This window comes from Arvicola amphibius, chromosome 4, assembly GCF_903992535.2.
Source record: "Arvicola amphibius chromosome 4, mArvAmp1.2, whole genome shotgun sequence".
Classification (NCBI taxonomy): Eukaryota; Metazoa; Chordata; class Mammalia; order Rodentia; family Cricetidae; genus Arvicola; species Arvicola amphibius.
In genome coordinates, this window is record NC_052050.1 from 132,703,947 (window position 1) to 132,716,546 (window position 12,600).

The 12,600-nt window shown below is 43.3% G+C and overlaps 1 protein-coding gene across 3 annotated transcripts in view; it reads left to right on the forward strand.

The window, feature by feature from the left end:
- Nucleotides 1-12,600, forward strand: part of Mtus1 (microtubule associated scaffold protein 1) — a 134,212-nt gene that overhangs the window by 76,535 nt on the left and 45,077 nt on the right. For 2 of the 3 annotated variants that reach the window (XM_038324589.1, XM_038324587.1), the window contains exon 5: nt 194-232. In XM_038324589.1, coding sequence (XP_038180517.1) covers nt 194-232 — 39 coding nt within the window. Of the gene's footprint in view, nt 1-193; nt 233-6,314; nt 6,727-12,600 lie in introns of those variants that run through there. The other variant, XM_038324590.1, reaches the window with a different exon arrangement.

Genomic DNA, 12,600 nt, shown 5'->3' on the forward strand with positions numbered 1-12,600 from the left:
CTATATTTGAAGTATGCTTGATGAAATTGCTTGCATCTTGGGATTTTTTTCAGTGGTTAGCTATAACCTAAAATTTACAGGCTAATAGGGGGTTTTTGAAAAAAAACAAAACCACTCTTATTTACAAAATAGCTTGAGTCATGCTTAGTATTATTTCCAATAAAACGTGTTTTATGTTTCTTTCACTTTGTAGGTCCTTCAAGAAAGAGTCTATTTACAGCTTTTAATTCAGGCAAGTGACCAGTTTAAGCATGAATGATAAAAGTCTTTTCATTTGAAAAGTAATGATTAAACACACTGGAATTTATTTATAATGATTTCACTGGCATGCTTGCAAGTCAAAAATTCAGGCTTCAAGGGGTAAATAATTGCATATATGACATGGGCATTTGGGAAGCATGACCAAGCCTTCTAACCCAAGAAGAGCACATTTTATTATATAGATAAATTTAGCTTAAAATGACTTTTAAAATATGGTTTGTGTAAAATAAAGAGTTCTCCAAATATGAATGTCAATTCAAATTGGATCATCTTTAATTGTAAAATTGTCTTAAGATTTAGTTTTTAACCCCTTGTATTAGCTTGGCGTCTTTCCAGTTTCCTGGCTCTCCCTACACCCCTCCAAGTCCCCTTGTTCAGACATAGATTTCTCAGGTGGACTATAACTTAAACACATTTAACTACATTGAGAGTCTGATACTTCCTTTTGTGGAGCCATAGATTTTATAAAATGTATTCATTGAAATTCCCACATATGGCACACAAGACTCTATGCAGTCAGCCGTGAACTATCTACATGTTCTTGTTTTATATTACAGTGATAGCGTACTCATGTGGCTTCTAAGCCCACTACACAGCAGAAAATAAGAGAAAAGAAGGGTCACACTGCAGCCTATAAACTAGCTGACGTCCAGGCTTTCATAGCACCAGCACAGGATGCAGTTGTGAGCCACGTGCTTCTCCCCAGGGGTAAGTAAGCACAGTGGTTAGTTATTTTCACAGCTCAAGGCTGACCTAAAACTACCTTGAGCCTAAAGAGTAAACACTGCTGTGTTGTGTGGCCTTTGAAGTAAAAATGCTTGTAAATATTGAAAGCCTGTTTTGCCACACACCACACGTGCATGTGCAGTAACAAGTAACCTCTTGTGTGTTTGAGTTGGTTCTATAGATCACATTCATAATGATTCCATTGTGAAATATTTTACTATCATCTTTGTGATTTTCTTGTGACAGATTCTTTAAGAGGGTATTAATAAACTAAAGCCCATGTACATTGTAGTTCCTCGGATACCCACATTATTTTCACAAAGCTCCATACTAGATTCTGGTATGATCCACAACATAAAAGCGCTGACCACGTTCTGGTCAAGTTCAGATTTACTATTTTATCTTATGCATGTTTCTCCTGGATGTTTGTCAGTGTGCCACACGCACACAGTGCCCCGAGAAGCCAGGAGATGACATCAGATCCTCTGGATCTGGAGTGACAAACATTTGAGAGCCACCATGTAGGTTCTAGGAGCTGAACCCAGGTCCTTTGAAAGACTAGGGTTTGCTCCAACCTCTGAGTGCTCTCTCCAGTCTCTATTTAATATTTTTTTGGGGAAGGGGGATGAAATAATACTTGAAATGTTCTGTCATTATTTCAGTTTAACAGTTAAAGAAATTCCGTTACCTCAGAAGACCAAAAGGGACAGATAAGAATGACCTTGTGAGGCTTGGGTGTTGGTGAAAATCTTAGTTCTTCACTTCCTATTTGTGGCCTGACTGTGGCTACTTGCTAAGCCCCCCTGCAGAGCTTGAGTTTCTCCTTTGGCAGCGTGGGAACATTCAGCAGATAGATTCCAGTGCGGGAATCATTTTGACCGTGTAGAATATTTTCATCCCAGGTTCTCAGACGATAGCTAATCCTGATGCTAGGGCTGACAAGGTTGGCAGCTCTCCTTTCACTTTTTGTGGATATTTTAGAGGTGACTCCCCTCTCAGGCATTGAGTTTGTGAAATCATCAAAGCAAGTGGGAAAACCCACCAAAAGTTATGAACCACCTTCCAGGGGGACTAGCTGTTGTGATTTATTTAGAGGCTATGACACCGTGAGATTCTAGGCAACATTGACTCTAAATAAAGCATGCTTGCTGTTTATGATGAAAATGTCACACACCACATCATGCTATTATTACCGTGATTCCAACACTCATGGGAGCTTTTTGGGATACCATAGGCATCCAAGTTGGGTTTATCCAGTTCTCTGTTTTATATGCCATCCCTGTCAGGTGCCATGATGTCTGCTCTGAAGTAGAAACACCTGTTTTTTCTGTGCCATTTCATAAATATAGCCCACGGCTTTCTGCCTCTCCTTTCTCTGGTGTTGCGAGGTGGTTGAGGGTGGCAGACCTGCTCTGGGGAGGTGACGCGATGCTGCCACACTGTGTGCCTGCCACCACACTGTGTGCCTGCCGTCTTTTCCTTATTGCAAGGTGATGGTTTTCACTTTGCCCTTATGCTGAAAGGGCGAACACCATTTAGCTATCTGAAATTTTTAGTGCTTCATATTAGGAAGAATGAATGATTTCAGTGGGTCTCTTCACACAGGGCATATGAACGTGTTTCAGACAGAAAGGTTTTAAATGTAGAAAGGAATAAAAGTGCCACAAATATATACCTGACCAGAGAAGGCTTTTCCTGGAACACAGGTGTAACAGGAAAGATTAATAATGATGACCGCACATGATTTGAGCTTTGTTTGGTCAAAATAGACATTACAACACTTGCTCTTTGTAGCACTCTTGAAGATTAGCAATACAGAGCAGAGCCATCACCATAGTGGACGTTGTATGGGCCTATTGTCTAAGACTCCTCTATCAAAATCCTCATTGCATATTTTTGACTGGAAAAAAAAGTCAGTGTGTGAAATTCGTGAGGAACCAAATAAGACCCCCAAAAGAGCCAAAAAAACAACCTTGTGGGGGGAAAACAAAGCTGGAAACATCATAACTCTGGCTTTCCAGTCTATCGGTTTGTACATAAAAGACAGTGTGCTTGGCACAAAGTTAAATACAGAGACCAATGCCATGGAACAGTCCAGAAATAGACCCATGGACATACAGCCACTGAGCTTTGACAAAACTTCCAAAAACACCCAGTAGGAGAACTACAGTGTGAGGAGAACCAGATGTCTACGGCCAAAGTAAATCTCGCCTCATACACAGGAAACAACTCAAAACGCACTAAATAAGACTTAAAGTGAAAAACTCTTAGGAAATGAAAGGAGAAGCCATTCATGGCTTTGTCGTTGGTCGTGGTTCCTTGGCTTTGATACTAGAAACACGAGAGGAGCAAACCTGGACAAATAAGACGATACCAAATGCAAACCTCTGCAGAGCATGGGAGACAGACACAGACAGTAGCGTGGTGTGGCCTGCAAGGCGGAAGGGACTGCCTGCTAGCCATACGCCCAAGGAGGGCTGCTCTACCAAAGTGAAATGCAGCATCATCCCCAGAAATTTGGAAGTAAAAACAGCTTGAATGTCTGTTTAGAGAAAAAGTGTGTACTATGTCCATACAATGGAATGCTATTCACACTACTCTGCAAAGGAAATGGTGCTGAGGAGATGGCTTGGTGGGTATAAGGACTTGTCCTGTGAGCATCTGTAATCTGAGCACTCTCATGGCAAGATGGGAAGTGACATAGAAGAATCTCTGCAAACTCATGGCTCAGGTAGCCTGGCACACACAGCAGAAAGAAAAAAACCTGGCTCAAACAACGGATGTCAAAGGCTGACCCTCGAGGGTTGTCCTATGCCCTCACCATGCACACCGTGGCCCGTGCATCATTCCCAGGCACCAATGCACAGGCATACAGTGCACAGAAGAGGTGGGGAGTCTTGCTGACTTTGCTTACATTCAGTATCTAAAGTAGTCAGCATCGTAGCAGGAGAAGGTGTAATGGCTTCTGGGCACCGGCGGATGCTCACCAAGAAATGGGAAGTTGCTGTTAGGTTCAGTTATGAAAGGTTGAGATAGTGTTATAACACTGTTACAACACATGTAGTTACGGCATAGTTAACAGGAACATGCGTTTAAAATTTGTGGAGGGCAGATTTTGTGTTCTTGCTACAGTAATAGAAGATGAACACAAACAACTTAGACTGGGAAAAATATGTACAGCCAAGAAACACAAAAAAGAATGTTAACTGACTTAGAACTGTGCGCTTTCCCCTTGGCCTCTTTCTTTTTCTTTATGCGATTATCTATGGATGACGAATAAGAACAGGATGTACACGCTGCACAGGAGTGTAGATTTAGGAGCCATTGCATAGAGCACAGCCTGAGGGCATACTTGACCAGAATGGGCCTAAGATGAGGTTCTCATGTTTATTGCTTTTAAGGATTCTTTAATATGGGGGGGGGGGGTGGGGAGGAATGAAGTCTAGGGAGACGGCTCAGCAGTTAAGAGATTTGCTGTTCAAAAAACAGAGCCCCCCAGAACAAGCCCAAAAGCCCATCACCAACAACAAAAGTCAACCAAAGTTTAATCCTTATAAATTGTTCCATCTTTAAGTACCAAACTTTGCTTTTCCTGTCCTCTTGGCTGAGTTGTTTTGCTGATCCTTTAAAACTACAAAATAACACCTGGCACCTTTTTTCTTTGCACTCATGCTAGCTGGCCACCAGGGGGCAGGTGTTGTTTGGGAAAGAATTGAAACTGAGCAGTTTGAGGCTTTTTCTAAGCGAGCTTGGACTCTTGTGTGCAGGCAATTTATATGGGGGCATCTCACAAACAGCTGCATTTGACGTGGGTTTTCCTTTCCAGTGACATTATTTCTTTTATTTCATGTTCTTGCTGCTTTTAGGGAGAGGGGCTAAGAGTTCATGTGTGTGGGATAGCTTAATGCTAGTGTAGTTCAAGTCGTTTTGCCCTATTTTATGTGTATAAGTGTTTTGCTTGCACGCATGACTGCACCAGATGCATGACTGATGTCTGAAAAATGCCAGAGGAGGCCTTGGATCCCTTGGGACTGGAGTTACAAACATTTCTGAGCTGCCATGTGGGTGCTGGGAACTAAACATGAGTCCTATGGAAGAGCAACCATTTCTCCAGTTTCTTCTTAAAATAAAATGTTTAAACAATATAACTAATTAACAAGTGGGTTGCTTATGTCTTCCTTTGGGTGGTGTAAGCTATCGGATTTTCCTTTGACAGGACAGTTTAGAGTTTACTGTTAACAACCTCCCCTAAACCAAACCGATCCAAAGACAAAAACCCCCACACCCTTGACTATGTGGATGGTGTTATATCTATTTGTAATAATAATAATTTATTTATCATTCAGTTTATAATTTTGATGATCACTGATATCTTGGGTTTTTGAAACATGTTTTTTGATAATGCAATGATAGCAGTTTTTTTAAATAATTCAGAATTTGGTGGAAGGAATTTGGGGAAAGACTTTTTAAAAAATAATAACCTGTGATATAACACAGGAAAATGCCAATTAAAGGTCTGGTTCTTTGACTCTAAGTCCTTGGTGATTGGTTCTTCTGTTGCCATGGATGTGGTTCACTTAGGAGATTGATGGGGTGTAGGTGTGTTCATTCATCCCCACTGGGGGTTACTGGTTTTGCTGATGTCCTCTGACACGATTGGGTGTGGGGTACGAGTGAGAAGAATGAGTCTCGCTAGTCTCCCTTCCCTCTTGTCCTCTGCCATCTTCAACTCCCAGATGCTGTGTAGGAAGGACTTTTGAAAGGATAATTGCTTCTTGTCGGTTTCAACAGCATTTAATGAGTGGCTTAGGGTTTAAGTTTTCTGTCTCATTTACTTATTCTTAGGGACAGACCTGGTAAAGGAACCACACTGACCTTTCACGTCTCGTGAGGTCCTTAACCCGTGAGAACTAGAGCGGCCGCTCTGACAACCTGTCACTGCCTAACAAGGCAGGTTCTTTGTGAAAGATTGGAAGTGGTTGTTGCTTGGAGGTTTTGGTTGGTTTGCTTGCTTTTAATCCAAGCAAATCAGGTTTACAAGTAACTTTATAGGTAAGATGCCTGGAAAAGGCACAGCGGTGATAGTGTGAACCTGCGCCATTAAGAAAGTCGAGTCAGTTCACAGATTGCTTTAGTGAACATCTTATTCTTTTGCCCAGTTAATAAACAGGCATTAGGCATACGAGGCAGTTAATTTCCCTTAACCCTGCTCCAAGAGTGGCTGGATCTGCGACATCATTGGCTGTTACATAAAGCTCCTGAGACCACCCACTTTCTCCTCCCCTTTCCCATCCCTGATGGGAACCACAACAACCCATGGCATGTACAGTGTGATGTAACTCAGCCTGCTTGCTTCCGGACCTGCTCCTCGCAGCTCTTGCTCAGACGCAGGACATTGTTTTTAGCTACATCTGGGAGTGCAAACGGAAGCCTGGAGCCCTGGGATAACTAGCTCTGGCTTTCTTTTTCCTCTGGGTGGCCTGACCTGAGCAATGTAGGCTTGTTTATCTTTGGCTGTATCTCTTGGCCTGGGAGAGTCCTGAGTTAGAAAGAAGACAGCATGTGATGGTCCCTGGAAGCTGCGTCCCCTGCTAGGTCCTCCCGCTTGCTCCGAAGACATGTTGTTGTCTCCCAAGTTCTCCTTATCCACCATCCACGTCCGCCTCACTGCCAAAGGACTGCTGCGAAACCTCCGGCTTCCTTCGGGGCTCAGGAAAAGCACTGTCATTTTCCACACAGGTTGGTCGTGCACAGATCGCTGCTCAGAGCCGCGTAGGGGAGGGACGTGCCAATGAGCCCGCGAATGCTTCTCAGATTTCTATGGAGACAGATAATTGGAGAGAAAGCTCGCTTTAGTGAGAGGCTTAACAAACAATGAGCTGTTTTCTCCTGTGCTGAGCGGGAGGGTACTTCTGGGGTGTGGAGGCAGCTGTAGGCTTGTTTGTGTTTATGGATGCAGGATGGTTGCCTTGGAACTTTCTGGGTGCTCTTCTCTGCCACCAAATCTGTAAAGACCAACACCTGTTAATTCCCATCTGTCTTCAAATGAGTTTTGGAAAGAGGATATGTGCAAATGAAGGTGATTTCTCTTTGCACCGAGGAAGGAGATGGATTGCTGTGGTTTTATTTTGCCATTTTTTTTCCCACCGAGATGAAAAGATCTGAACATTGCAAACACCCTTAAAACCACCCTGATGCTTGTGGAGGGCCAGTAAGCGGACCACAAATTTAGGTTTCCGGTCTTCCTTGTCAAAGCAAATGCGGGCATAGAATATTGCCCCTGGTGCTTTTCAGTTCTCTGTGCCTGATGGAAATCCCCTCAGTGCATCCCTTCAGGCGTATGTAAAGCTGTCTGCCTGCGTGCAGAGTGCATTGCCGCCTCTCACTTTTGCTAACGGTTGTAATCGTGGCAAATTAAGTTGATTTCACTCTGTAATGGCCTTTAAGTGTTCTTATAGTTTGTTGCGGCTGCTGCTTTAACAGGCTTGCCTCATGGGCATGTGAATGCATGATTTTTCCATGTCGTGTGTGTGTTTCCTGCGTACCTCTTGTTTTTCTGTTGGCTCATTGCCATCCCTGGTGATTGCTTTTTGCTGGCTGCTTTTCGTTTTCCCAGAGGCATTTGCCTTCTCTGGGGGATGATCTTGATTCCCACCCCCCAATCCCCTCCTTGTTTCGTAGCTCCCCTTGACCTGACAGTTGGTTGGCTGGCCTTTCCTTCTAGCTCTGATGGCTGAAGGTAACAGAAGGAAGCTGGAGTGGCTCCTTTCTCAGCCCAGATACCACTGTAATTCCTTCAGCCCTAAAACTAAAAGCGGTGGGGACCACGGATTGAGCTCCCTGTCTTCTGAGGCCTTGACTTTAATTGCCTGCACCTCAACAATAAGACAAATACATGAAAAAGTGAAAACTACAAGTGTGCTTTATTAATGTTATACATTTTTATGCCATATAGTTACATCCTGTTCGTTCCTCTCCCTCCCCCAGCTCTTCTTAGCTCCTCTCCTCTTCCCTACTCACACAAACAAGTGTGCTTTAGATTAACAATATTTTCTATGGTCCAAAATAATCCTAAGTAATTTTAATACTTGTTAAAGTAATGTAGACCCCTGCTCTAAGTTAAAAAAGACAGCCAGGGAGCAGGGGGTAATATGATCTAAATACATTATAAACACGTATGAAATTACTAAAGAATAAATTTTCATAGTAATAGAAAAGAGTCTTTGGGGTGCTGTAGCATCCTAATGTGGCACTTCCTGCCCTTCTCCAGAGCTCTCGCTGTCATGGTTTCTTGGTTATTTTTCCTATAGTGCTTTAACCAGATGCAAAGTTATGGATGTCTCTCGTAGCCTCATTTGTTATGCAGAATGGGAAGCTTGGTAAATGTTTTATTGCTGGTCTTTGTAAGGGTGATATACGAGTTTGATGTTGATCTACTTCGTTCTTTCGTGTGTGGGGGGATGGTGGTGCTGGGGATGGGCCTGCGTCTTGTACCTGCTTAGCTGCCACTGAGCCACACACCCAGGCTTTTCCCACTCCTTTAATAGTCAAGAAACATTCCATTGCTTGAGTGAACAAAGGTTCGTTTATTCCACTAGCTTTAGGATTGTTTGTAGCAGACAGCTTGAGCAAAAGGCACGAGGCCTTAATGACCAGAGTTTAGTGAATAGTGGTGTTTTAGTCATGTCTCATTTTCTGAATTTATACCAGTATTTTAAAATTCATTTGCTGAGTATTATAACTTTTAGACCTAGAAGGCATGTATCACTGAACAAGCCCACTTTATTTTAGACCGGTATGTCTGGGGCCCAGACACATAAAGCACTGACTTGTTTATATTCTTAGTGAAGGAAGTGCCATTGGTGGCCATAGCAATGGGGTGATCTGGAGTCTAAGAGTCCTGGGGTAAGATGGTGTTGGCTCTGCCTGTAACTGTGGGTGTGATTATCTGGGCTTCACACTCTGCTGTCCACATGTTCTGCTTTCCAAGTCTCTGGGCCTCAAACGCCATGAACTTCCTAGCTTTGGGCTTTTAAACTCTGAACGTCCTATGACACTACCCTTGGAAACTAACCTTAGCTCACCACCACCCGAATCCAGTTCATCCTCTTGGCTTATTTCTCTGAATGACATCATGTTTCTTATCGGGCCATCACCGTTGAGTCATCTTGTTATTCATCCTCAGTCGTCCTCAACAATTGGTTATAAAAACTTAAGACCCCACCCTTGGAGTCCCTGCTTGTTTTCACTCTGGCTGCCTTCCTTCAGGCACTTAGGATAAAGTTTGCTCTTTGGATGGTGGTGGGGAGCGACTGGGGATCGAACCTAGGACCGCATGCATCCTAAGCAATGGTTTCACCATTGAACTACATCTGCAGGCCTGCTCTTATTGGTAACAGTAACAAAATACTGACCATGTCCCGTCAGTGCAGCTAGCCTCTGATAGAACTTTCTGGAGGGCTTCATATTTGCACTGTGCCACCAGCTTTCCCCTGATTCTAACCTGCTTCTCTGACTGCAAGATTAATTCGTTCATGTCACATATGAGTATCTGTTGGGCCTGTGCCATATGCCAGGTACAAGTCTTGGTGCTGAGAAAATATCCTGGACTAGGTCCCACACAGCCCTTTGCCTTTCTCTAACCCATAAATGAATAGGAGACCAGGTAATCATGCAGGGTGTGGCCTGGGCCCTCAGGTGGTTCTTGGCAGGTTCTTGTTACCTTCATCCAGATGTTCCAGGAGTGCCTTTTACGTCAGCTCTCAGGATAAGTGGAACTAGCTGAGAAATAAATAAAACATGCTCCAGGCAGAGAAAAATCGTGTTAAAAGCCTAGAGAGGTGAGGAAGCAGGTGGCTCCTGCGAAGAAAGGAAAGAACCGTAATATTTCTGAGCAAACAGTGAGGTGAGAGAGAGGCTGGGAACAAAGCCCTGGTCAAAGCCTGGAACAAGTGCACAGGGCACTGAGCATCGTGGTGAGCTAGTATTGACCACGTGTGCCACTGAATTAGGGATGGCATTTTTTTTCTCTATAAATAAGGGCTGGGAGAGAAAGCCACTCTGGCAGGGATCTTGTGCGATGCTGGAAGAAGATGCTAAACATGGATGAAGACTCAGGATGAGGAAGGAACCCTGAGAGTCTGGAATGACCTCGTGATAGTCCCAAGTTTCTGTCAAGAGTATTTCTTGGCAAAGTATTAAGCTAAGTTAAGTGTATTTTGGGTTTTTAATCACAGTACACTGGTCGTAATTTTATGATGGCTCACAATAAGGGAAATAACATTTTTCAGTATAAATATTCCTTGCCTCTCAGTTCAGTTTTTCTTCCAAGCAGAAATAAAGCCGTATTAATTATTTAGATTGTATTGCTTGATCCTCAAATACTTAATGTTCTCTTTGTCGCAAGAGAAGGCAGTCAATCACACTGAGAATTCTGAGTTATTTTCGCCGGGCTAATGAACTGAAAAATGATTGCTGTGTAGCAATTTCCTCCCAGTTAAAATATTCCATCCAATGGGGGAAGCTCTTTAAGACCCAGGAAGTCCCTAAAACTGACCAGATGCAGTAGGTTTCTCCCTCCTCGAGTTGATAGAAGTAGTAAGGACTCTGCAGATGCTCTCAGATCAGCCAAGCTGCCTGGAAGAGGCAGAAGCAGCTGAGCTGAATGACCTAGCAGAGACACTCTCCCACCTACTGAGCTGCGTTCTGGTTGGGCAATGAGCAGCTGGTTCCCCGCTGTTATCACCCATGCTGGAGTGGCTTATGGTGATGCAACTGTCTTTGAGTCCTTTGTGGCCCTGTAAGCAACCCCTCTCACCCATACTCTTCTAAGTAACCTCGGCGAAACCCCATGGGTTCACTGAGTTGGACTTCGGTGGCACCCTTACTTGGATCTGTGCTTGGGGCACGCCCTATCTGGAGTAAGGAGACACACTGTTCATGTCTCCCCAGGAATAATGTCATATGACATGCAGGCAGCTCTGGGGATGTGGTTGTTGCTAGAATGTTTGCCTGATGTGTGGATCGCAGGGCTGGGGCAGGGGTGGGGTGGGCATAGCTAGCAATGGAAGTCCCAGGGGAGAACAAAACAGTGTTAGTGCAAAGTATGTGTTTACTTGAGGCAGTACGAAAGAGAACAATTTTGATTACAAAGCAGGTGAAAGAAATCTGTTCGATTATAGTGAAATTCATCAAATTATGTCCTTGTATTGGATGTTCACATTGAACAACTTCTTTTAGAATTGTTCTAAGCATGAAAACCAGACAGTTGAGGAAGTGACGCACTACCCCCATAGGTGGAGACTGCTCATTAATTTCAGGGCTGCCCAGACCTGAAATAATCACATAGAAACTATGTTAATTGCAATACTGTTTAGCCAATAGCTTAAGTGTATTCCTAGCTAGCTCTTACATCTTAAATTAACCCATTTCTGTCGATCCATGTATCATCACATGTTTGTGGCCCACCAGTAAGGTTCCATCTGACATCTGTCTCCAGCAGTGGCTACATGACTTGTCTCTGACTCCACCTACTCTATATCTTTCCCAGCCTGGCAATATTCTGTTAAGCCATTGGTTGAAAGCAGCTTCTTTATTAACCAATGGCAATAAAACATATTAACAGCATACAGACAGGAATCCCATATCACCCCCCTGAGAAGGAGCTATGTTTGCTGTGCATGGCTCTGCAGCCAGGACTGGTGTCTCTTCTGTGTCCTTCGTCCCTTTCCTTATGGGTGCCTTTCTCAGGCAGCAAGCAAAGGAAATGCAGAAGGAGATCCCTGAAGCCAATCTCTTGAGCTAGATCTCGGTCACATGACTATTCTACCTGAAAGAGAACTGAGAAATGGAGTGTTTGTGTTCTCTGGTCACTTATGAATGAAGGAAAGAATTCACAAATGGAATCTATAACAGACCTTACTGGTTTTTGATTCTGAAATAATACAAATTGGTTTAGGTGTTGATTAAGTATTTGTAATAATCCCATTTGTTTTAGTTTGCTTTTTCTGTTATTATAATAGAACTCTGACCAAAACTACCCTTGGGAGGAAATGATTTATTGGTTTACAAGTTATAGTTCACCACCAAGAGTAGTCAGGGGAGGAACCTGGAGTTAAGAACTGAAACAGAGACCATGGAGGAACACAGCTTGGTGTCTTGCTTTTCCTGGCTTACCCACATCTACCTTGTTTAAACAAGCCAGACCAACTTGCCAAGTGCTTGAGCTGCTGATGTTGAATTGGGCTAGTTGCATCAGTTAGCAATTAATGTAAACTGTGGTTTCTCTGTCCCACAGCCACTTTTAAATAATCATTCAGAGGCTTAATATTTATTATTATAAAAATGCTTGGCTGGAACAGCTCAGGCTTATTCCTAACTAGCTCTTACTTTTTTTTTTGTTTTGTATTTGTTTTTTGTTTTTGTTTTTCGATGCAGGATTTCTCTGTAGCTTTGTTGCCTGTCCTGGAACTCAACTCTGTAGATCAGGCAGGCTGACCTCAAACTAACATACTCTGCCTGACTCTGCCTCCCAAGTGCTGGGATTCAAGGCATGTGCCACCACTGCCTGGACTACTAGCTCTTATCTCTAATCTCTAAATTAACCCATTTCTA